At 37.1% G+C, this 24,349-nt stretch overlaps 1 protein-coding gene across 1 annotated transcript in view; it reads right to left on the bottom strand.

Moving 5' to 3' along the window:
* The window catches only part of LOC126356154 (integrin alpha-PS2-like), a 372,087-nt gene that overhangs the window by 54,752 nt on the left and 292,986 nt on the right, over positions 1-24,349 (bottom strand). The window contains exons 5-10 of the mRNA XM_050006898.1: positions 23,313-23,374; positions 19,906-19,954; positions 15,296-15,471; positions 9,793-10,002; positions 9,389-9,491; positions 831-1,065 (exon numbers count right to left, since the gene is read on the bottom strand). Of these exons, the coding sequence (XP_049862855.1) occupies positions 831-1,065; positions 9,389-9,491; positions 9,793-10,002; positions 15,296-15,471; positions 19,906-19,954; positions 23,313-23,374 (835 nt within the window). The remainder of the gene's footprint in view (positions 1-830; positions 1,066-9,388; positions 9,492-9,792; positions 10,003-15,295; positions 15,472-19,905; positions 19,955-23,312; positions 23,375-24,349) is intronic.

The following is a 24,349-nucleotide window of genomic DNA, read 5'->3' as shown; positions in this document are numbered from 1 at the left end:
CTTTTTCAGTATAAAGATTATACAATTTTAATTTGGTCACTTGGCAATGAGGTGTTATGGCAGTTTATCAATCATATGGATAGTATGCATCAAAACATCAGATTTCTAGAGGAATAGGAGGATGATGGGAAGTTTCTTTCTTCAATGTTCTGCATGTACAGCAATAGAAATAAAAGAAGGTTAAGAATAACCTGGGGTTCTTCTGGACAAACTTAAAAAATGTTTTCAAAATGAAGTTTCTAATGTGTCTAGAAAGCAAAGTTTAGTCAGTTTTTACTCAGGGCAAGGAAACATGTACTTTTAATGTGAAAAACCATTCAAAAACTGAAGGCTACTCAGTGATGAAGGCAGAGATGCAAGTTGGGAATTACTAGGAGAGAGAGCAACCACTTCATATAACAGGAAATGCAGAGACTGTAATATGAATTTTACTATATTAAACTTTGTTGCATTAAGCACAAGTAATTCTTAACAAGTCAGTGTAGTAGTTTAATAATACAGCTGCTTGACTTAATTAATGTACTCATCATGCAATTCCAGATCCCTAAATATTCTTTTTTGTGATGGGTATTACAGAATTACAGATGCATGGAACCTTATGCTTTCTCTGTATTTTCTTGAAAATAATAAAAATTATAGTACAACACATTTTTTGAGCCTCTGAAGAACAAATGCAGTAAATGAAACAAAGTTTTGCTAAATTCAAGTACATAGCTTTCATCAACATTTTCTATGTCTACATAACAATGTTTGTAGACTTCTTTCTTAACAAGAATGGCAAACATTTTATTCAGAAGAAGGAAAGTCTATAAAAAAAGGGAAAAACTTACTTGAAGAAAAGAGCCACGTCAGCGTCATAAGCACCAACAGCAATATCAGGATACTGATTGTTGTCAAGGTCAACCCCACCAGTAACAGAAAACCCAAATGTTGTGATTCCATTGTATATGTTTTCACCATATATCACCTGAGAAGTTTCTTTCATGATGCCAGCATTTGATCCATGATAAATATAAACAGCTCCACCACCTCTGGGACCATCATATGGAGCACCAACAGCAATATCTGTAAATCACCAGAGGTAATAAATCACTATATTTTTATCAGATATTTTGCAATTTTATTGTGAAAAAATTAATAAACTGTATTACTAGAATATTCAGTTGAAGAACTAGCTACAGATAAAACTGAAAATATGCCAATGCACATAATTAAAAGGAAACAATGGGTTTTATGGTTTCAGTTCTTAAAGTTTCTCAAAATAAGTTAATTAGAAGACAGCTGAAAAGAAAGGAAAAAAAGTTAAATGGAGTTAAAAGGAACCATGCGTTAAAATGTTTTTCATTCTGTGTGGTGGCTCAGCACGTTTAGCAACATTTCCCTACTTTTTTGACATGGCCTAACGGTCAGTCAGTTTTGTATTCTATGGATTGTTTATATGTTAAATCACTATTATGAGGAATGAGTCAGTGTACATTCAAATAACAAATTAATTTGTAAGCATGGCTACAAGCAAACTGTTTTTTAATATACAGATGTGAATAAGTAATTTCTTACCAGCATTTTTACATGCTACACTAACAGATATTCTTCTACAGAATAGGAGGAATTGCGGCATTATAGAAATATTTTGTCATAAATATAGTCTCTACAGATACACAGCTGCATGATACTTGTGTAATTTATCTGCTTGGGTGAGCTGGTGTGGTGGTTAAAGCAGAGTTCAAATCTCTGTCTAACTGTCTTGATTGATAACTTCTTAAATCATGTTACGTGACTGCCAGGATCTTTCCTTCAACAGGTCATAGCTATCAGAGGAACAAAGGTCCTGTTCCACAATTTGCCAAGTCAGGCGATTCAATTTGAATATTCTTAACTAATCATGGTAACCCTCTGAAAATATAGATTAGCTTAATAAATAAAAACCAATGATCAAAATGATTGTAAAGGGGGGGAAATTATTTTTTATGTTTAGGAGAAAGAAAAATATAGCTATTTAAATGAAGTAAATGTTGTAATAAATCAGAATTTTATGTTAAAAGTCTCTCCAATGAGCTACTGTTTTCAGGAAAAAGATACAACAAATTCTGTCACAACAATCTGATGACAGAACATGATAATAACATTCAATTTGCTCAAGGTGGAAGTCAATATTAAACTCTAAAAATTTTGTAGGTTTTCATATGATTCTGAGTCTTGCCAGATTTCAAGAAAACTTGTGGTTCATGGTGTGGGTTCCTGTAGTCATGTCCTAGTTCATGAGCCATGGGCAACGTATGAGTGGCCCTGACAGTCGGGATACCAGTTACTTTGGAATAAGGCTGGGCATCTCGGACATATTCTGATCTGTGGTCACCTTTGTGCTCATATGGCAAAAACTACCAAATCCACCGGTTAGTCCCTCAACCGTTAGAGGTAAAACTCAATGGGACTCGGGGCAAGTAAGGCTAGCAACCTGCTTCCCTGGTACTTTAAATATGATGCTGGCAACAATCAGAGCAAAATGCCTCGGACCTTTGGAGGTGACGGAGTCCCACCTCTAACTGACAAACCAGGGACTCCTAAGATATGACTTGGCAAACAAATGGTAATGAGATGGGGAGCTATTAATATCAATGGGGGCTACTCTGGGAAGAAGGTAGAGCTGGCAGAGGCTGCAAGTAAGATGGGGCTGGACGTTTTAGCTGTTAGTGACATTCGGGTAAGGGGTGAGAAAGAAGAGGAAGTGGGAGAATACAAGGTGTACCTGTCAGGAGTCAAAGCGGGAATAGCACAATGGGGTGTAGGGCTTTACATCAGGAAAGAAATGGAACCCAGCGTAGTTGCAGTAAGGTATGTAAACGAACGACTGATGTGGATACATTTGACAGTGTCTAGCAAGAAAATTAGGATTGTGTCAGTATATTCGCATTGTGAAGGGACAGATCAAGATAAGATGGATAGTTTTTATGAGGCACTCAGTGACATAGTTGTTAGAGTAAGGGACAAGGACAGTGTTCTGCTCATGGGTGATTTTAATGCCATGATTGGAAATCGAACTGAAGGGTATGAAAAGGTTATGGGTAAATTTGGAGAGGATATGGACGCCAACAAGAATGGGAAACAACTCTTGGATTTCTGTGCCAGTATGGGCTTAGTAATCACAAACTCCTTTTTTAAACATAAGAACATTCACCGGTATACTTGGGAAGGCAGGGGAACCAGATCTGTCATTGACTATATAATAACAGATCAGGAATTCAGGAAGGCTGTGAGGGACACACACGTATTCAGGGGATTCTTTGATTACTTGATCATTATTTAATCTGCAGTGAAATTGGGATTGTGAGGCAGAAAGTGCAGGAGGTCAGGTCCATATGTAGGAGGATAAGAGTGGAGAAACTTCAGGATAAGGAAATCAGGCACAAGTACATAACAGCGATCTCAGAAAGGTACCAGTTAGTTGAATGTAGTCAATTACAGTCATTGGAAAAGGAATGGACAAGGTACAGGGACACAGTACTAGAAGTGGCTAAAGAATGTCTTGGAACAGGAGTGTGTAAAAGTAGGATGAAGCAAACAGCTTGGTGGAATGACACAGTCAAGGCAGCCTGAAAAAGGAAAAAGAAGGCGTATCAAAAATGGCTACATACTAGAACTCAGGTAGACAGAGAAAGTTATGTTGATGAAAGAAACAAAGCCAAACAGATAATTGCAGCATCCAAGAAGAAATCTTGGGAAGACTTTGGAAACAGATTGGAGACTATGGGTCAAGTTGCTGGAAAACCATTCTGGAGTGTAATTAGCAGTCTTTGAAAGGGAGGTAAGAAGGAAATGACAAGTATTTTGGACATGTCAGGAAAACTGCTGGTGAATCCTGTGGATGCCTTGGGCAGATGGAGGGAATATTTTGAAGAGTTGCTGAATGATGGTGAAAATACAATCAGCAATGTTTCAGATTTCGAGGTAGAATGGGATAGGAATGATGATGGAAATAGGGTCACATTTGCGGAAGTGGAGAAAATGGTCAGTAGATTGCATTGCAGTAAAGCAGCTGGGGTGAATGAAATTAAGTGGGAACTCATCAAATACAGTGGAATGTCAGGTCTTAAATGGCTACACAGGATAATTGAAATGACCTGGGAGTCGGGACAGGTTCCATCAGACTGGACAAAAGCAGTAATCATGCCAATCTTTAAACAAGGAAACAGAAAAACAACTAAGAGGTACCTCTTTAATCAGCATTGTGGGTAAAATCTTCTCAGGTATTGTTGAAAGGAAAGTGCGAGTATTAGTTGAGGACCAATTGAATGAGAATCAGTGTGGGTTTAGGCCTCTTAGAGGTTATCAGGACCAGATCTTTAGCTTACGGCAAATAATGGAGAAGTGTTATGAGTGGAACAGGGAATTGTATCTATGCTTTATAGATCTAGAAAAGGCATATGACCGGGTTCCTAGCAGGAAGTATTTGTCTGTTCTACAAGATTATGGAATATGAGGCAAACTTTTGCAAGCAATTAAAGGTCTTTACATGGATAGTCAGGCAGCAGTTAGAGTTGACGGTAAATTGAGTTCATGGTTCAGAGTAGTTTCAGGGGTAAGACAAGGCTGCAACCTGTCTCCACTGTTGTTCATATTATTTATGGATCATATGTTGAAAACAATAGACTGGCTAGGTGAGATTGAGATATGTGGACACAAAATAAGCAGCCTTGCCTATGCGGATGACTTAGTTGTGATGGCAGATTCGACTGAAAGTTTGCAAAGTAATATTTCAGAGCTAGATCAGAAATGTAAGGACTACGGTATGAAGATTAGCATCTCCAAAACGAAAGTAATGTCAGTAGGAAAGAAATATAAAGGAATTGAGTGCCAAATAGGAGGAACAAAGTTAGAACAGGTGGACGGTTTCAAGTACTTAGGATGCATATTCTCACAGGATGACAACATAGTGAAAGAACTGGAAGCGAGGTGTAGCAAAGCTAATGCAGTGAGCGCTCAGCTACGATCCACTCACTTCTGCAAGAAGGAAGTCAGTACCAAGACTAAGTTATCTGTGCACCGTTCAATCTTTCGACCAACTTTCTTCTGTGGGAGCGAAAGCTGGGTGGATTCAGGTTACCTTATCAACAAGGTTGAGGTTACAGATATGAAAGTAGCTAAGATGATTGCAGGTCCTAGTAGATGGGAACAATGGCAGGAGGGTGTCCACAATGAGGAAATCAAAGAAACACTGAGAATGGACTCTATAGATGTAGCAGTCACGGAGAACAGGCTTAGATGGTGGGGTCATGATACGTGCATGGGAGAAGCAAGGTTACCCAAGAGACTCATGGGTTCAGCAGTAGAGGGTAGGAGGAGTCGGGGAAGACCAAGGAGAAGGTACCTGGATTCGGTTAAGAATGATTTTGAAGTAATAGGTTTAACATCAGAAGAGGCACCAATGTTAGCACTGAATAGGGGATCATGGAGGGATTTGATAAGGGGACTATGCTCCAGACTGAACGCTGAAAGGCATAATCAGTCTTAAATGATGATGATGATTGGCAATATTTAGGGTTGCATACATTGATAACTTTTATCTCAATCTAGTGAGATTTCTAGAATTGAGGTGCTTTGCGCTGGTGGGCTTTTGTCTTTTGCAGGTAACTGAACTTTAAAATGAGAACCAAAAGAGGGATTTAGCTGCTAGAAAAGTGCAAGTGCTGAGCTTTCAGGAATGCAGCTCCTTTCAATGGACCAGATGCTTTCAGTTCCTTTTTTCTTACCATCACACAGGACTGAAAGAAACACTTTCAGATGTTACTAAATCTACCAGCACTAAACTACAGGAGGCGTGGAACAAAGCGAATACCCCTGTTAAGATGGAGGAGAATATCTGTGACGCTGTACAGTAGCTGTTCAAAGAAAGCCAAAATCTGGATAAAGAGAAATCAAGAAACATGGATAAAGCAAATGTGAAACAGCAGATTTCGATTGGTAATCTCTTTGAATTTTTTGATGTTTCTCAGCAAAATGTGATGGATATGACTACCGTATCACCAGAAGATAAAGAATTTCTTAGGTCACAAAGAGCAGATAGGTTTTTGCTTTGAAAATAAGAACTATGTATATAAAAGAAGGGAAAAAAAGATACAAATAAGAATAAAGATTATAAAGCTATCACTGAAATCAGTAAGACAGTTACACTGGAAGACTCATCTCCATTATCATCTAGTGATGAAGAGGCTGAATTTTGCCTCCAGCAACAAAAATGTTATGTTCAAATCCTAGGTTAAAACCTATTGATCAGGCACTCGTGTCTCCTTTATGGATGATCAAAAGTATCTGGACACTTGGCTGAAAATGACTTAAAAACTCGTGGCACCCTTCATCAGTAATGCTGGAATTCAGTATGGTGTTGGCCCACCCTTAGACTCAATGACAGCTTCCACTCTTGCAGGCATATGTTCAGTCAGGTGCTGGAAGGGTTCTTGGGGAATGGTAGCCCATTCTTCATTGAGTGTTGCACTGAGGAGAGGTATTGATGGCAGTCGGTGCGCTCTGGCATGAAGTTGGTGTTCCAAAACATCCCAAAGGTGCAGAGCACTTGCCAGCGAAAGGCAAAGGTCCCGAATTCGAGTCTCGGTCCGGCACACAATTTTAATTTGCCAGGAAGTTTCATCCCAAAGGTGTTCTATAGCATTCAGGTCAGGACTTTGTGCAGGCCAGTCCATTACAAGGATGTTATTGCCATGTAACCATTCTGCCACAGGCCATGCATTATGAACAGGTGCTCAGTCTTCTTGAAAGATGCAATCGCCATTCCCAATTTGCTCTTCAACAGTGGGAAGCAAGAAAGTGCTTAAAACATCAATGTAGGCCTGTGCTGTGATAGTGCCATGCAAAACAACAAGGGGTGCATGCCCCTTCCATGAGAAACATGACCACATAATAACACCACTGCCTGCAAATTTTCTGTTGGTACTACACACACTGGCAGATGATGTTCACTGGGCATTCACCATACCCACACCCTGCCATCGGACTGCCACATTGTATACCATGATTCGTCACCCCACACAATGTTTTTCCGCTATTCAATCAACCAATGTTTATACTTACACCAAGCAAGGCATTGTTTGGCATTTACCAGTGTGATGTGTGGCTTACCAACAGCTGCTCAACCATGAAATCCAAGTTTTCTCACCTCCTGCCTAACTGTCATAGAACTTGCAGTGGATCCTGTGTGATGGTTTGGATAGATGTCTGCCTATTGCACATTATGACCCTCTTCAACAGCCTGTCCTGTCAGTCAATAAACGAGGTCGGCCTGTACGCTTTTATGGTGTATGTGTCCTTTCACATTTCCACTTCACTATCACATTTGAAACTGCGGACCTAGGGATGTTTAGGAGTGTGGAAATCTTGTATACAGACACCCAATCTCCTGACCACATTCGAAGTCTGTGAGTTCTATGTAACACCACATTCTTTTCTCTCACAATGTCTAATGACTACTGTCCCTCCGCCACACACCGTTGGGTGGCTTGTAGAGTATAAATGTAGATTTAGATGTAGATGTAGGTCGCTGATATGACGTACCTGGCAGTAGGTGGCAGCAAAATGCACCTAATATGAAAAATGTTTGTTTTGGGAGTGCCTAGATACTTTTGATGACATAGAGTATTTCAAAAATTTCCATATCTCTAGCTAGCGTTTACCAAGCTTGGGCAATCGATGGAAGTAAAACAACAAAGAAAATCAATTCCTCCTCAATTGCACTGGTATAGTAAGCCGTTGCCTTAGTTGCCTATGGGAGTGTCAAAATATGGAAGATAAGAGTTTCATTTCTAGCGAGTGGCATAGATTTTGAACATTTGGGTGGCATACCTGTTGCCTTGAAAGGTATTGATGAATAGTTGGCTGAACTAGTCATTGGGGAAGTGGACTGATTTTGTCTATGTGGCAATATCATCTATGTATCTTTTGGTACTATAGCATCTAGTACAGGACTGATCTAAGGGACATGTACCAGAATTGAAACGGAATTCAGATAAACTTTAATGTTGTTTACTTTGAGTGTTGTGGCATACCATCAAGTAGTCCTTTTTTCAGAAATTCCAAAGTCTGTGGGGTTCACTTGATAAGAAGTCATATACAACAATGCCATGTGAGGAAAGTTCTAGTCAAGGCTTTCTAGAAGAACAATACGTTAAGATGGTTAACTACACCCAAATTGTTCTAAAAGATGGAAGTCATCCAAGAAAAGATTACAAAGAGCTATCACAACTCTCACTCCTGTATACAGGAGGTTGGTCTAAAAATGACTACAGTTCTAGGATCCCAGTGCTCTATGAGAAGAACAGTGGATGGCAAAAGCAATACACACACTTAAAATTGTCCTATTCACTAAACAGTTGAAAATTCCTTAACAAGAATTGAAATGAATGAAACAAGTTGCACATTTTTTTCCAGCCACACCTATGTTCACTTTGTTTTGGCATAGGAAAAAATAGTTTTTATTCACATATTATGTATGAACCTACTATACCTTTCTATATACATAGAAAATTGATACTTTTCCCTATACTTTTCTCTTCTTACTTTTATGAAAAGAATAATTTTTTAATTTCTGTTGTGTGAAATACTGATACAATTTATTATTTGTGTCATCCAACTGATTCAAATTGCTTGAAATATCATCAGCTAAATGTGGCATTTTCCAATAAAACAACAGTAACACGCTTTATGTTTAATTTAAACATAATTCATTATCTTTGTTTTTCATCCAGGGATTAATCAGATGTTTTTTATGAATGATTTGTTTATGTAATAATAGTATTAGAAGATTGTAATTTTTAACAAATCAGTATTTAATAAAAGAAGTAGTCTGTCTTTTATTCTAGTTTACAGACATGCTAAGTGACTCTTCCTTATAAATCCTAGTTCATTATAAGCTGCTAAGCCTGCCACTAATTAACCTTTAAATGAATATAAAGAGTTTTCTGTTTTAAAAAATATGTCACTTTATTTTTAGATAATGCAGTTACTATTACATGTTCCTAAAAAGTTCAACAGTTTGCTGTAAATATCAGACCATTAAGTAAAAGTTTTGATGTATGCTATTTAGAAGGATAGGAAAGGTAGTACAAATGTTTCTCAAACAATATAATGTATATGAGTCCCTGATTACTACTTTTTTGGAAAAATAAATTCTCACTTTTCATGAAATGAACCTCTTGATTCAAGAATGACATACATTGCCACTACTTTACTGGTTATGTGATTTTTAGTTCTCTTGTTTATCTATTTAAATCAATTAAAGCCGTCTATTGGTACCACAGAGTTTGGTTTCTCTTATTTACTATTTTCGTGTATGAATGGAATAAATTATAAGACTAAAATATTGTCTGTAAGTGGCACAAACCTCCATATCCATCTTTATTAATGTCTCCAATTGATGCTAGAGACAAACCAAATCTTGACTTGGAATTCACACCATCACGCCAATGGTTTTTGGTAAATCTGTTCTGCAACATTATATATCAACAAAGATTATGAATAATAAAGATATTGTAACCAAAGAAGTAAAAAAACCTTTACCTAAAAACTTATTTGTGTGTACTGAGACAACATGTTTCAGTGTAAAATACTGTTTGAATAAGAAGCAGCTTTGAAATCAAGTAAGAACTTTAAAGTACTGTGGGAGGTTCAATTAGCCAAATGATGATTTATGAAACACTTATTACAGGGATTGAAAAATTACCAAAATAACTGTAAAGGAATCAGTTTACCAGTTTTACGCAAGATGAAAAAGAAAGTTCACACTACCATTCCTGCTTCTTGGTAAATAACGTATATGCGTCCTGTTTCATATTTTCCTTCATTGTTAGGAAGAGTGTAAAGTGGTGCTCCAATCACAATATCATCAGTCTTGTCTCCATTCATATCAGCAATGCAAATTGCATATCCAAAATAAGCACCCAATTGCTCTCCAATAAATTCACCAACAACATCCAGAGTTTCTGTATACAGAATGACCTGTAATCAAAGGAGGTTCATGCAGCTATTGTTAATGTTATGTCTATTTATTTTTATGTATTGATACTGATTGTGTGTTTTGTAGATTCACAACATTAATAAGTCTGGATCTGAAACACGTATGTAAATGTTACAATGAAAGATGATATTATATTGAAATGCAGATCTGCATTACATGGATGTTAGTTAATTAGTGAGGACTAAATTGTCATTATAGATACAGAGTATAAAGTTGTAGACAGTATATTGCATACTTCAATATTGAATTGGACCATGTATCAGATAGTAATTACTCTTTGCTGTGGATCAGGTTCTGCACTAATCGTTTGCACACCCAATTGTTGGATTATGAAAACCATAAATTAAGAAAATAAACATAATAATACTGCCTTTGAGATCAGTACCTGTATAATTTTATAATGTTCAGTTTATTTTCTCATGATTAATAAAGAAAAGAATGTTGCTAATGAAATGTAATTATAACCACGTTTGCAACATGCAAATATCTAAAAAATAATAGGTTGAGGAGTAATTTAACTGTAGATAAAACTCAGTTTAATTTGATAATGATCACAACTTATATAAAAAACTGAAAAGCCTTCTAAAATATTACAGCACTGGCACAAAATCTAATAAAATCTGCATAGCTATAAAAATAATCATCTTTCAAGAATTTATTGTTCGTTACAAAGTCTAGAGGATGGAGTACACACTAAAACCTTAAATGACGTTAAACTTGTTGTGTCAGTTTATAATCCAAGTATTAAATATTTAAATTGGGTCTTAAATCAAAATTCCAAAACATTCAAACAATTGAAAATCCAGGATTGATTGTAACAATATTGTGAAAAGAGATGCTGAGTCACAGATAGGCACAACAAAAAAACTGTCACAAATAATAGCTTTCAGTGAGTAAGGCCTTCATCAGAATTGGACAGCAATCACACGCGGACACACTGAGGCCTCAGTTGCCTGGGACTGCAGTCGTGTGTGTGTGTTTTATTTTCACAATATTGTTCCAAAACATTCTTAATTTTCATTTGATGATGGCATCACATTTTAATTTTTATAACAAGGAAACAATATATAAAGTTTATGTTATCTTTTTGACAAGAGGGTCAGGTTATCGTAGTAGATGGAGCAGCGAGCCTGGCTAAAGACAGAAATTAATGACCTGGTTGAAATAGGAGTAGCAACTACACACATGATTGTGTGTTTTGTGTAGGTCCTGCAGCACTGTGATCAGCCCTGATTTTACATCGCTATGAGCCATGTAAATACTGAGTTGATCAGGCTGCTGCTGACTGAAATGAAATCTCTTATGAGTGCAGTGCTGATACAATTAGCATATGGCGGATGTACTAGACACAGCCTACATCTGAGTAAGAGAGGGGAAGATAAGTTAGCTGAGCTTCTTGGAGAAAATGTACAGAGGGCCACCATCACATAAGGCAAGATCTCTGTGATTGCTGGTGTCAGAGAGGTACCTTTTTTTATGTTAGAATCATGGTTCAAGCATCCTGTTATGAAAGAAGTTAAAATGACAGAACAGCTCACAAAAATGCTTTAAGAATGCACAGAAAAATAAGGTTAGCTTATTTCATTGGAATATTAGAGGACTGAATAATAATGCAGAAGAACTTCTTGTCTGTTTGGAAAAATGTAGAGAGCTCTGAAAATATAGATGTCCTGTGCCTACCTGAGCACCACATAACCATAGGGTTAGAGAAGTTAAATAAATTACACTCTAGTGTCTTACTCATGAGAAAAGGAGAATTTTTTTACACACATATGACATGACACAAATTCAAAAACTTAGACAGGTAGATTTTGTAGTTATCACCACATAGAAGTGCATGCTTATGAATTAAGTCCCCCCAAGATATTTTGAACTATTTATATGAGGAATTTGGGTTACTTACAATGCTATCTGTTTGACAGCAGCAAGCAGATTATGGGCTGTAGTGATTTCAATGATTTTTTAAAGGATTCTGATAAGGAAAGCAATTTGGAAATCTTATTTGGATCCTAAAATCTGATATAGTGGCTACATTTCCAACACTGGTGGATAAAGACAGTTGGACCCTAACAGACAATAGTTTCTTTGATAGATGATGCTCAAAGCAAGGAAAAACTGTATACCTAGCAACAAATGCTCTGCTGCTCATGAGACACAGTTAGTAATGATAAATAAGATAGTGCCTTATGGTATTGATACTCCTCGGTGGAACTCATTTAAAATAATTAATGACTCAAAAACAAATGTTTTTAAAAGTAGTTTACTAGAGATGATCTGGGGTGAAGTTTATTACAAATTAAATGCTGACACAAAATTATATCTATTCCATGATAACATCACATAATTACTTGAAAATAGTTTTGCACATAAGCCACTCAAAAAGAACATCAAACAACCATGTAAAAAACGATGGTAGAAGGATCAAATATCTGTATACATGGATCCACAGCCACTGCAAATTTCTCCAGGTAATTCGTTGTCCTGAATAGATTAGCAATTATATGAAGAGCAGAAACAGCTGAAATTAAGTGATTTTAATTTTGAAATAAATCCATTATTTCACAATTTTTTGCTATTAGCTAATTTTGCCCCCCTGGACATTTTCAAGGGTAAAATGATGAATGCAACCCTTATGCATTTCTTTGTCACCATGCCAGTGTTAGCCACACTGAATTTGTTGGTTCACATAAAAAAATGTGGATGACCTACCACTTTACATTCAACAAGCAGAACTGGTGCTTTCTGCAAATGATACTTGTGTTATGATAAATCTAATTAGAGAGAAAGCAACAGCATATGTGATAAATGATATTTTCCAAAGAATTATATAGTGATTCCCAGAAAATGGATTCCTCCTAAAGTTCTGTACAACAAATAAATTCACACCAACAATTGATGAAGATATGAACAAGAGTCAGCAAAGAGGATACAATGCTCCAAATGTTTTTGTTGTATGTATAGATAAAAACTTGAGCTGGAAGAAGTATAGTTCTGAGCTTCTCAAACAATTAAATTCAGCTACTTTTGCTCTTCATAGTGGGGTAACTGCTAATCTTGGAAAAAATCACTCAATCTCATGACATATTTTGCGTCTTTACTTTCAATAACATCTTATGGAATTATTTTCTGGTGTAGCACATCACTTAGAAAGAAAGTATTGATTGCACAAAAACAAGCCGTAATAATAATATGTGGTGTTCACCCACAGTCACCATGTAGGTATCTCTACAAGGAAGTAGGCAAAATTTCAACTTGGTGTAATGACTTGCAGGCCTCTATAAACATGTATAAATACAAGACAGTAGCACCTTGTGGTACACTTTGTCTGATTGTTTCAAATTATGTGAGCCTGTTGTTTTTGTTTTACATGGAACTTGATTGATTGATTCATTGATTTTAACAGGAGAGCTAAAACAGCTTAGGTCTGACCCACCACTGCCCACACCGAAACTAGATTTATTGTGCGGTATAGCTCCCTGTATATTTAGCAAAGCCAACCAGTGCCCTTAAATAGTGCAAGGAGTCCCTCTACCAGTTTTTTGTTAGACACAATTTCTTCAGGTCTAGTTGTCCCAAAGATTCTGTATCTTTCTCTCTCCAGTGCCATGCATTTGAAGATTAGGTGTGATGCAGTTTCTTCGCCCTCATCACAGACCCTACATTTAGGGTCCTCTTCTGTTATACCCATTGTGTGTAGGTGTTTTTTGAAGTTCCCATTGCCAGTCATCAGTCCAGTCATGAGTTTAATCTCTTTCCTGTTCAATCCCAGGATGACAGAGCTTCTTTTAAAACATGGCTTGGGCTTTACTACCTTAGCATGTTTTTGTTTATGGACCTTGGTCCAATATCCTACGTGATGTTTCCTAAGCCAGTTCCATAGTTCTAATCTAATCATAGCCTTGCTGATTGTTAGGACAGATTCCGGTACAATAAATGGAGTTGTTGCCCCCATCCTAGCCACAGATTCCTGAGGGGCCAGGGACCCACACTAGGTTCACGCTATTGCTTCCCCCTAGCTCCACCAGAGCCCTGTGGCAATCTGCAACAATCTTAGATCTTGTTGCAGGGGCTGCCAATAATTTCAGGGATGCCTGGCTGTCTGAACAGATGAAGATGCTACGGCCATTGTAGCACCTACACGTGCCATGATAGCAGTAATTTCAGCTTGGAATACAGAGGCCAGTTTCCCTAGAGAGATGATGCTTTCCACTCTTGGCTGAACCCCATACAACCCTGCCCCAATGCCTTGATCTGTTATCGACCCATTGGTGAACCAAACAATGTCCCCCATACAGTGTCAAACTGTTTTCTCCCACTGCTCCCTACTTTCAATTATTATGTTGTAAGGCTTGTCGAAGCAGTTGAGAATTATTATATAGTCAGCAGGCATTTCCCCAGCCATACCTATATTTACCTCACTCACTATGTTAGTGTGTGATTCTGAATATCCGAATGAGACCCACTTTTCGCCACTTTTAAATCTGTGTGCCCCAGCTGCTGCCTCCATCTTAACCCAAAGGTGAAGTGGAGGCATATCCAGCATGGCTTCCATTCCAGCGGTTGGTGTGCTGCTAATTCCACCTGTTACGGCTAAGCAGGCCAATCTCTGCACCTTAGCAAGCTCTTTAACAGCAATCCGCTGTTCTACCTCCTTCCACTACACTACAGCCCCATAGGAAATCCTAGGTCTAACCACTGTGGTATATATCCAGCGACATGGAACTTACATACTTTGCTTCCTGTCATTCCAATAAGATAAAAACCATGGACTTGCCATGTCTGCTACTCCACGTATTAGTAAGTTATTATGTAAGGCTCATAGCAGTTGGAAAAAAGAGCTGTGTGTTTCATCATTTAAAAATTCTATTGTGTGTGTGTGTGTGTGTGTGTGTGTGTGTGTGTGTGTGTGTGTGTGTGTGTGAGAGAGAGAGAGAGAGAGAGAGAGAGAGAGAGAGAGAGAGAGAGAGAGAGAGAGAGAGAAATTGACACATTTAGTTCATAATGCTGCATCAGAAAGCACATCAATAGGAAACAGTTAAATAAGAATGTGTAACATAGATTGAACACATTACAAACAGAGATTCACAAACAATTAAAATAAAATCAGCTCATATATTCCCAAATAACAGTGGCAACAAAAATAAAAATGAGATAAAAGGATATGAAGAAAAGATTAAATGGAATATGGCAATAAATAAAAACATGGAATCAAGCCAGATTGGAATCTGTTATATGAGGCAATACTGAAATCTTCCAAGCACAGTTGTTAAGTACCTTGCCAAAGAGTCCACCTCCTCGAGGCATACCAACAGCAGTTCCACTGCTGCCATCTCCAGTGAAGTCCCCAGCTGCCATTGAGTATCCAAGGTATGAGTTGTCCAATATCACTGGTCCTTCAGTTGTTTTGGAAATGTCAGGTTTGTCATGCAAACTCTGTGAATACACCTGTCCTAAAAGAGAATGGTTCCTGTAATATATGCTCTGCACCATATGCTATCTTTGTTAGGAAACATTCTTCCATATTTCTGTCTCATCCAATTAACCATAAAAAATTTAGCTCCTACATAAAGAAACTACTATAACACATACTCAGCTGTAATAATACACTATCCAGCAAAGAAATACTTTCTAAAACAGAAAGACTAGTATAAAAATAAGAAATTAATAAACCAACACTAGAATAATGTTGAAAGTGAGGTAAGTATGGAGATGAAAGTGAGAAAGCTCGAGGACCTCTCTTTGATTTGATGAAAACCTATAATTTTCAGGACAAAAACAGTGTATCAAAAAGTTTCACATCGTGCAAAACTTATCCTTCATCTTGAATTTGATATCACAGGACTTCCCACTTGTTATGTTTAGTGAATGGGTCATGGAGAATGTGACTGTTGGCATTGAAATATAGTTGCTTCTTTAGTAAAAAAAAAAAAAAAAAAAAAAAAAAAAAAAGGAATCTGTGCAGTTTATTTAGACATGAACTAATAGTTTACAGGTCCCTACACCCCAAATAGAACACAAATTTAGAGAGTAACACTGCTTTTCACTGTCACAGAATCTTTACATTAATTCTTCTTACAACTTCTTTTTTTAAAAGATAACCAAACAATATTTACTGGAATAGTTCCTCACCATACATCTTAAAGAAATTTATGAAGTGAAAATACAGATCTAAAGGAACTCAAGGGTAGGAACAGCAAACAGAAATGAGGAAGCTAACCACTCACTTTTAACTGATTTACATATGGTACATGGACACACTTCACAACACAGAGATGTTATTAGCTGTTGCATTGTCATTCTTTTTATTATGTACATACACATACAAACACAGCCAAACAGATGCCCAAGTGCATGCACCATCACCCACATGGCAACAATTAACTCATGCCCCATCTATGATCCATGGTTAGATGTGTCTATCAGTGTGGTTACGTGTGTGAGAGTGTGTACTTACTATAGAAGGAGAGCTGTAACCAGCAACATCTATGCCCTGTTAGGTGTTTTTATGTACTATGCACTAAAACTGAGAAATTGCCTTTCCATATTTTTGTTTATTGTTTCCCAAGTAAGGTTCATTTACATGTAAATAGTTAGTCTAAGGCTGAGATGAAATCAGCCATGCTGAATGAGCATCCAGGACAAATTAACAAATGATAAAAACTGTTTTAGTTTCATAGCTTGCAATTCTTTCTTTACTTGTTCTCTGTCAATATATGGAATGGGATAATGTTTGGCTTTAAATGTATCATGCAGATTAACTTGAAATACATACATAAAACTGGACATAGCTGTTATCAATCAGTAATTGTGTCATCATATTTACAATGTTTCAGTCTATAGCAAAAGGGACAAAAGTAATTTAATATTAAGCCACAGTGTAGTTAAAACTGTAATCAGCAAGAAGTTCCCTGAATGTAGTCTACTCCGCAAGCCACCCGACGGCATGTGGCGGAGGGTACTTTGAGTACCTCTATCGGTTCTCCCTTCTATTCTAGTCTCATATTGTTCATGGAAAAAAAGATTATTGATATGCCTCTGTGTGGGCTCTAATCTCTCTGATTTATCCTCATTGTCTTTTCGCAAGATATATGTAGGAGGGAGCAATATACTGCTTGACTCCTCGGTGAAGGTATGTGAAGGTACGTTCTTGAAACTTCAACAAAAACCCGTACCAAGCTACTGAGTGTCTCTCCTGCAGAGACTTCCACTGGAGTTTATCTATCATCTCCGTACCACTCTCGCGATTACCAAACGATCCTGTAATGAAGTGTGCTGCTCTCCATTGGGTCTTCTCTCTCTCTCTTCTATCAACCCTATCTGGTACAGATCCCACACTGGTGAGCAACATTCAAGCAGTGGGCAAACAAGTGTACTTTAACCTACTTCCTTTGTCTTCAGATTGTATTTCCTTAGGATTCTTCCAATGAATCTCAGTCTGGCATCTGCTTTACCGATGATCAGCTTTATATGATTATTCCATTTTACTCCAGATAATTTATGGAATCAAGTGCTTCCAGTTGCTGATCTGCTATATTGTAGCTAAATGATAAAGGAGCTTTCTTTCTATGTATTCACAGCACATTACATTTGTCTACATTGAGATTCAATTGCCATTCCCTGCACCATGCATCAATTCATTGCAGATCCTCCTGCATTTCAGTACAATTTTCCATTATTACAACCTCTTGATATACTATAGCATCATCCGCAAAAAGCCTCAGTGAACTTCCGATGTTATCCACAAGATCATTTATGTATATTGTGAATAGCAACGGTCCTACGACACTTCCCTGCGGCACACCTGAAATCACTCTTACTTCGGAAGACTTCTCTCCATTGAGAATGACATGCTGCGTTCTGTTACCTAGGGACTCTTCAATCCAATCACACAATTGGTCTGATAGTCCATATGCTCTTACTTTGTTCATTAAACAACTGTGGGAAACTGTATTGAATGCCTTGCGGAAGTCAAAAAACGCGGCATCTACCTAGGACCCCGTGTCTATAGCTCTATGAGTCTCGTGGACGAATAGCACGAGCTGCGTTTCACACGACCATCTTTTTTGAAACCCATGCTGATTCCTACAGAGTAGATTTCTAGTCTCCAGAATAGTCATTATACTCAAACATAGTATGTGTTCCAAAATTCTACAACTGATCGACGTTAGAGATATAGGTCTATAGTTCTGCACATCTGTTCAATGTCCCTTCTTGAAACCGGGGATGACCTGTGCCCTTTTGCAAACATTTGGAATGCTACGTTCTTCTAGAGACCTACAGTACACCGCTGCAAGAAGGGGGGTAAGTTCCTTCACGTACTCTGCGTAAAATCGAACTGGTATCCCATCAGGTCCAGTGGCCTTTCCTCTTTTGAGCAATTTTAAATGTTTTTCTATCGCTCTGTCATCTATTTCAATATCAACCATTTTATCATCTGTGTGATAATCTAGAGAACAAAGTACAGTGCAGTCTTCCTCTGTGAAATAACTTTGGAAAAATATATTTAGTATTTCGACCTTTAGTCTGTCATCCTCTGTTTCTGTACCATTTTGGTCACAGTGTGTCTGGACATTTTGTTTTGAGCCACCTACCGCTTTGACATAAGACCAAAATTTCTTAGAATTTTCTGCCAAGTCAGTACATAGAACTTTACTTCCGAATTCATTGAACGCCTCTCGCATAGCCCTCCTCATTGCCTAGTTATAACATCCACCTCCCTAAACATATTTACTAAACATGGCAGTGCTGTTACATTCAGTAAGTAGTCAAGTGTAATCCTGGTGACTGAAGATATGTTCCGCTCCATTCCTCTCCTCTCCTCTTACCAGTGGTACTTGACTGGTGAGAGGAGAGGAACTAATGTTTTAAAGCTGGTATTCTGTGTTAAAGCCCAAACACCTCCACAGTTTTTCGTGGAAGAGTATGATGCTGTGGGATGGTGATTTGTCTGTTGAATATCAGTACTCATGGTATTATTCAAGAGTGTTTCACCTCCCCCTTTCCTTTCATTCAGTATTAAAAAGGCAAGCTTAATATCAAATCATCTCCCATAGGACCAGGGCCGGAATGAATTATGGGATTGCTGCATTATTTTCAGTGCTCACATGATGAGTGTGGGACCTGCTTTGACTTTTACTTGCTATACTAGTCACAGATATTGCTTTGTTTAACAATGTTCATTAAGAAAACATGATATTACCTCTGAACTCATTATTGTATTACAGTTACGTATTATACTATGTTAAAATAGTTAAATAAACCACAGATTAAATCAGTCATGATGTACATAACACACCAAAAAAAAAAGGATCACTCCGTCCTTCAGGCCACGAGTGGCCTACCGGGACCATCCAACCGCCATGTCATCCTCAGTGGAGGATGCGGATAGGAGGAACGTGGGTCAGTACACCGCTGATGGTATTCTTGGCCGAAGCCACTACTATTCAGTCGAGTAGATCGTCAATTGGCATCACGAGGCTGAGTGCAACCAGAAAAATGGCAACAGTGCATAGCGGCCTGGATGATCACCCATCCAAGTGCCAACCACTTTATCATGCTAATTGCTGTTTCAGTACTTTTATTTGGATAGAAATGATGAGTGTTAAAGCCAGTTTATTGCTATGTTCAGAATATTATCCATTTTCACCACACTCTCTTTAGTATAATTCTATAAATACAGATCTATGTACACTATTTGCAGATTATTGCTCAGTGCACTTATGAGCATATGTGATTAGTCTACAAGGTGATGAGTAAGTGTTCCGCATTACTCACTAGTTAAAAAAGGAAAAAGGGGCTGAATAAATCTGATGAGTCATAGGAGTACTCAAGTCTCTCATTATCTTGTATGAGGTATGCAGTGAGCAATGAATTTTAAAACTCACCTTGCCAGTACCAGCTTCCTGGTGCTCCCATGAACAAGCGGTCTCCTTCCTGTAAATGTTGAAAACTACAGTACTAATTTAAAGGTATCTAGCACAAAATATATTTATAAATGAGGTCAATTAGGATTACCAACTTGTCTTTTTGTGAATGAAATCTATTATATTAATGTTTCCAAACCCTTAAGATTATAATTGACAGCATGATATTTTCAGTATAAAAACATCATAATGATGATACTGCCATTTTCATTCTTGGAAAAACTTTCGTCAAAGCTTTCCATGCAATTCAGGGGTAGAGAGTATGAAGTACTTTCAATATTTTGGAAGGTGAAAGGTGACTTGCAAGGAGCCATAAAAAAGTTTCAGTTCTGATCCTGCTAAAAACTTGTCCAATACCGAGTTTGAAGTCATTTTCTTGATAGAAAAACACCTGATTACACTATACTTTTCCCCTTCCCTGAGAGATAGGGGGTGCCATGGATCCTCCGGGTATGGGCACCCTTGGTTTAGATACAACAAGGACAAGGAATTAGAGTGGATCTTGGACAATTACTCTTAACCTATCTTTCTAAAGAATCAATGAATCGCTCAGAAGACTTAAAAACACTGTTGTAACACTCAACCACAAAATTGGTGATAAGCAAACAACCCCTAATTGTAGACCTATATCATTCTTTCCAATCTTTTCGAAATTGTTTGAAAAAGTGGCTTATGACAGAATAGCTACTCATTTAACTGAGCAGAACTTGTTAACTGATTCTCAGTTTGGCTTTTGCAAGGTTTTCTCTAGAGTGAGACCTCACAAAAAGTGCAACTCAGCTGAACAAGAAAAAATTACCCTGTTGGTATAATGTGCGACATTGTTGAAGCCTTTGATTGTGTGTATTACAAAATTCTGTTTGGTAAACTAAAGTGTCATGGCGTTAATGACATCTTTCTTTCAGGGATGGAGCTTTACCTTCATAATAGCAACAGAGGATCTTATTAGCAGACTGTGTCAAGGGCACGAAGAAACTAACCTCAGAATAGGGCAACAAACATCTGAAGTGCCTTAAGGATCAGTACTGAGCCCATTCTTGTTTCTAACATTGATAAATGATCTTCCAGTGACTAATGGGGCAGTTCAAAAGCTGTAGTGTTTGCTGATAACTCGAGTATACTAAACAATAGTTCCAACTTAATCTTAGCAGACATTTCTCATATGATAGCTGAAAATACCTACAAGTGGTCTAGTGGTTCACAGCTAACAGTCTTACTCTCACAAAGACTTATATTACATAGTTTCAAATCAGCAACAATGACCTGTTAGAACCAGAGGTAGACATTATCGTTCATGTACTAAATGAAACACACTGTGTAAAATTCCGACGAGTTTAGTTGGATAACAATGGGTGTCCTTGGTTTGGATACAACAAGGACAAGGAATTAGCACACTGATAAACATATAGATAAAGCATCTCTCATCACATTGACAGAAAAATAGGGATGTTGACTTATTTTGAATTTTGTAACCACTTGGAATTATCCTCTGGGGCATTAAGCATAAAATAAATACCAGTTAAGCGTTCATTCAGAAAAAGTGAGTAATAAGATACCGTAACCATTCATCATGCATAAGGCTTTTTAAGGAGCTTTCAATTTTTACACTCACTTCCCTTAACATTTACTCCTTAAATGTTTTTGTTGCTGATAACACAAATCATTTTCAGTCAAACTATGGTTCACACAGCCACAATATAAGACAAAAAACATTGTTTTTTCATGTAGACTTTGCCTCCCTATCAGGGTGCAGAATGGAGTTACATGTATTCCAAAGCTCCCAGCTACCATAAAAAAGCAAGAAGTTTGGAAACTGAACCTATTCAAAAGAAAATGAGAAACATTCTTCATTAGCCACTCCTTTCTACAAATTATTTGAATATTTAGATTCAGGGATTCAAAAGCAACATAGCAAATAGCAGTATTACTGTGGCCTTGCATGACAAGTAGTAATGTACTATAAATAGAAATCATTATTTGCAGATATAGGTAAACATTTTGATCACAAAATATTATTGCTATGAAGTAAATATTAAACTACTAACAGATGAGCAACAGCTATATAATGAAATTGAGGAGGCACCAGCTTTTTCTCAAATAGGCAGCTTTCTGTCTAGTTTACGAGATTAAATTTATAGTATTAAGCAGTATTGTGAAAGCTTATTGTCGGTACAATGTACAGACTAAGTTTCTATGATTTCCTTGGCTTTTGTTAATGTATATCTTGACTGGTTCCAAATTCCTGATGATTATTCTCATCTTGATGTGACCAATGGAACACAGTGAATGACTGAATAGGAAACAATGGGTAACATCTCAATGTTTCTGTTTCTTGACATATACTTACTGAAGATGATTTTCTAGTTTTGAGGAATGTTATGTCTTGGAATAACCAAACCCATATACTATATGTCGGAAAATAAAGACTATAATTTCACAGGATATTGACTTTAAATTGGAAAATCTAAAACTCAACTGATTACTGAATTGTAATTTGCTTCAATTCTTTTCATAATTTTTTTGATTTGCATTAAAGTAAGTCTGGTGAGATATTAAATGCTGCAGTAGAATGTTAAGGATTTTGTAGTAGAATGTTAAGGATTTTAATAAAAACGTCAGTAGTAATAACATTGTTTTAGTGTTTTAAACTTTGAAATGGCGAAGATATAAATTTACCTTGAGAAAGGAAGACAATAATGATTTTAATGATGATAGATTTTTACTGTGATTGCAGTCTTAACTAAGACAAAGAAACAGGAGAGACTCCATGGTATAAGATTAGCTGTGTTAAGTAAATCAATTATTGGTAAGATAGGATGGATACATTTAAAGGGAAAATAAGAAAATCACATGCAAGCAGTAAATATATTTTGTGTGTGCAATGAGAATAGCATCGTTTAGTGAAACTGGAGCAAGATGAATGATAACATAGAGTGTACCATTGATTTGTAAACTGTAAGCACTTAGTTACCATCTTACAAAGATAATCATATTCATCAACTAAATTACTGATGAATGAGTAATTTGGACTGTAACTGATTTCAGCTTGATGACAGATGGCTACAATGGTCTAAAAATTCAATATAAGCACATATAAATGTTTGTGACAAATCTGGTATTAACTTTTAAATATTATATAATTTTTTTTAACTTATTCTAGGTCACTGAAGGCCATTCCACTTACGATCTGTGAAAGGAACATTAGCTTCTCTCTTTTTGTGAATATGTATTTCTTTAATGGCCTGTTCCACTTCCTTAACAATCTATTTACTATGTATCCATGGGAAAAATATGTGTTTCCAATTTGACTTAGAGCTGCATCAGTACAGACATGTTAAACAATGACAAGAAGTGGCAAGTCATAATACCTTGGAGAGGCAGGCACTGAATCCAGCTTGACAGGAGCCCAGTTGGTGGTGGCCACTGGCACCTGCAACAGTTACCTCATTTACCATTCACTCATATACATCACATTCTACAGAACTTACTATGAAGGAGGACAGTTAGGAAACCAGAAAGAAAAAGTAGTAGAGGCGTATATCAATAGAGAGAAATACCTATAAGAAATTAAGTATGTAAGCTGTATTAACAATTTTATGAGAAGGAAAGTTGCTACTCACCATATAGCAGAGATTCTGAGTCACAGATAGACACAACAAAAAGAGCAATTAAAGCTTTCAGCCATTAAGGCCTTCATCACCAAACCACCACTGGCTTCAGTTGCTTGACACTGCAGTCATACGTGCGACTTGCATTTGCGCGCGCGCACGTGTGTACTTGTGTGTGTGTGTGTGTGTGTGTGTGTGTGTGTGTGTATTGTTGACAACAAATGACTTAATGGCTGAAAGCTTTAATTGTGAGCGTCATTTTGTTGTGTCTACCTGCGGCTCAGCGTCTCCAGTATATGGTGAGTAGCAAATTTCCTTTTCATTTATTTATTTATGTCCTGAATCTTTGAGGTACATATACTATATCCTAGATGTTGGACAAAATGACATTACATTAATATACTGTTACATTGATTGTATACATTAAATTTTTTTATTGTTACAACAGAAATTTACTTACATTTCAAGATACTGTGTTACTGAGTAAAAACAGTTTTCCAGGAGATATGAAGTTACAGATTTTTTAAAACTGTGGATTTTGTTTATGGCCTTTAAGTTACTTGGTAGCTTATTAAACAAATGTGAACCTGAGTGGTATACACCTTTCTTGCACAGTGTGGTTTATCAGTGATGTCTGTGCATGTCACTATTTGCCCTTGTATGGTGTTCATGTACAGATTTATTTTGAATAAATACATTTACATTTTTTAGCATGCTTCTTTGTAGGTACATGACAACTTCAAGTATATAGATACATGGTAGGGGTAGAGTCCCCAGTTCTTTAAAGAATAGTTTGC

Source organism: Schistocerca gregaria, chromosome 3 (assembly GCF_023897955.1).
Source record: "Schistocerca gregaria isolate iqSchGreg1 chromosome 3, iqSchGreg1.2, whole genome shotgun sequence".
Classification (NCBI taxonomy): domain Eukaryota; kingdom Metazoa; phylum Arthropoda; class Insecta; order Orthoptera; family Acrididae; genus Schistocerca; species Schistocerca gregaria.
Note: the sequence above shows the minus strand (reverse complement) of the source record. Positions and strands in the feature narration are given on the sequence as shown.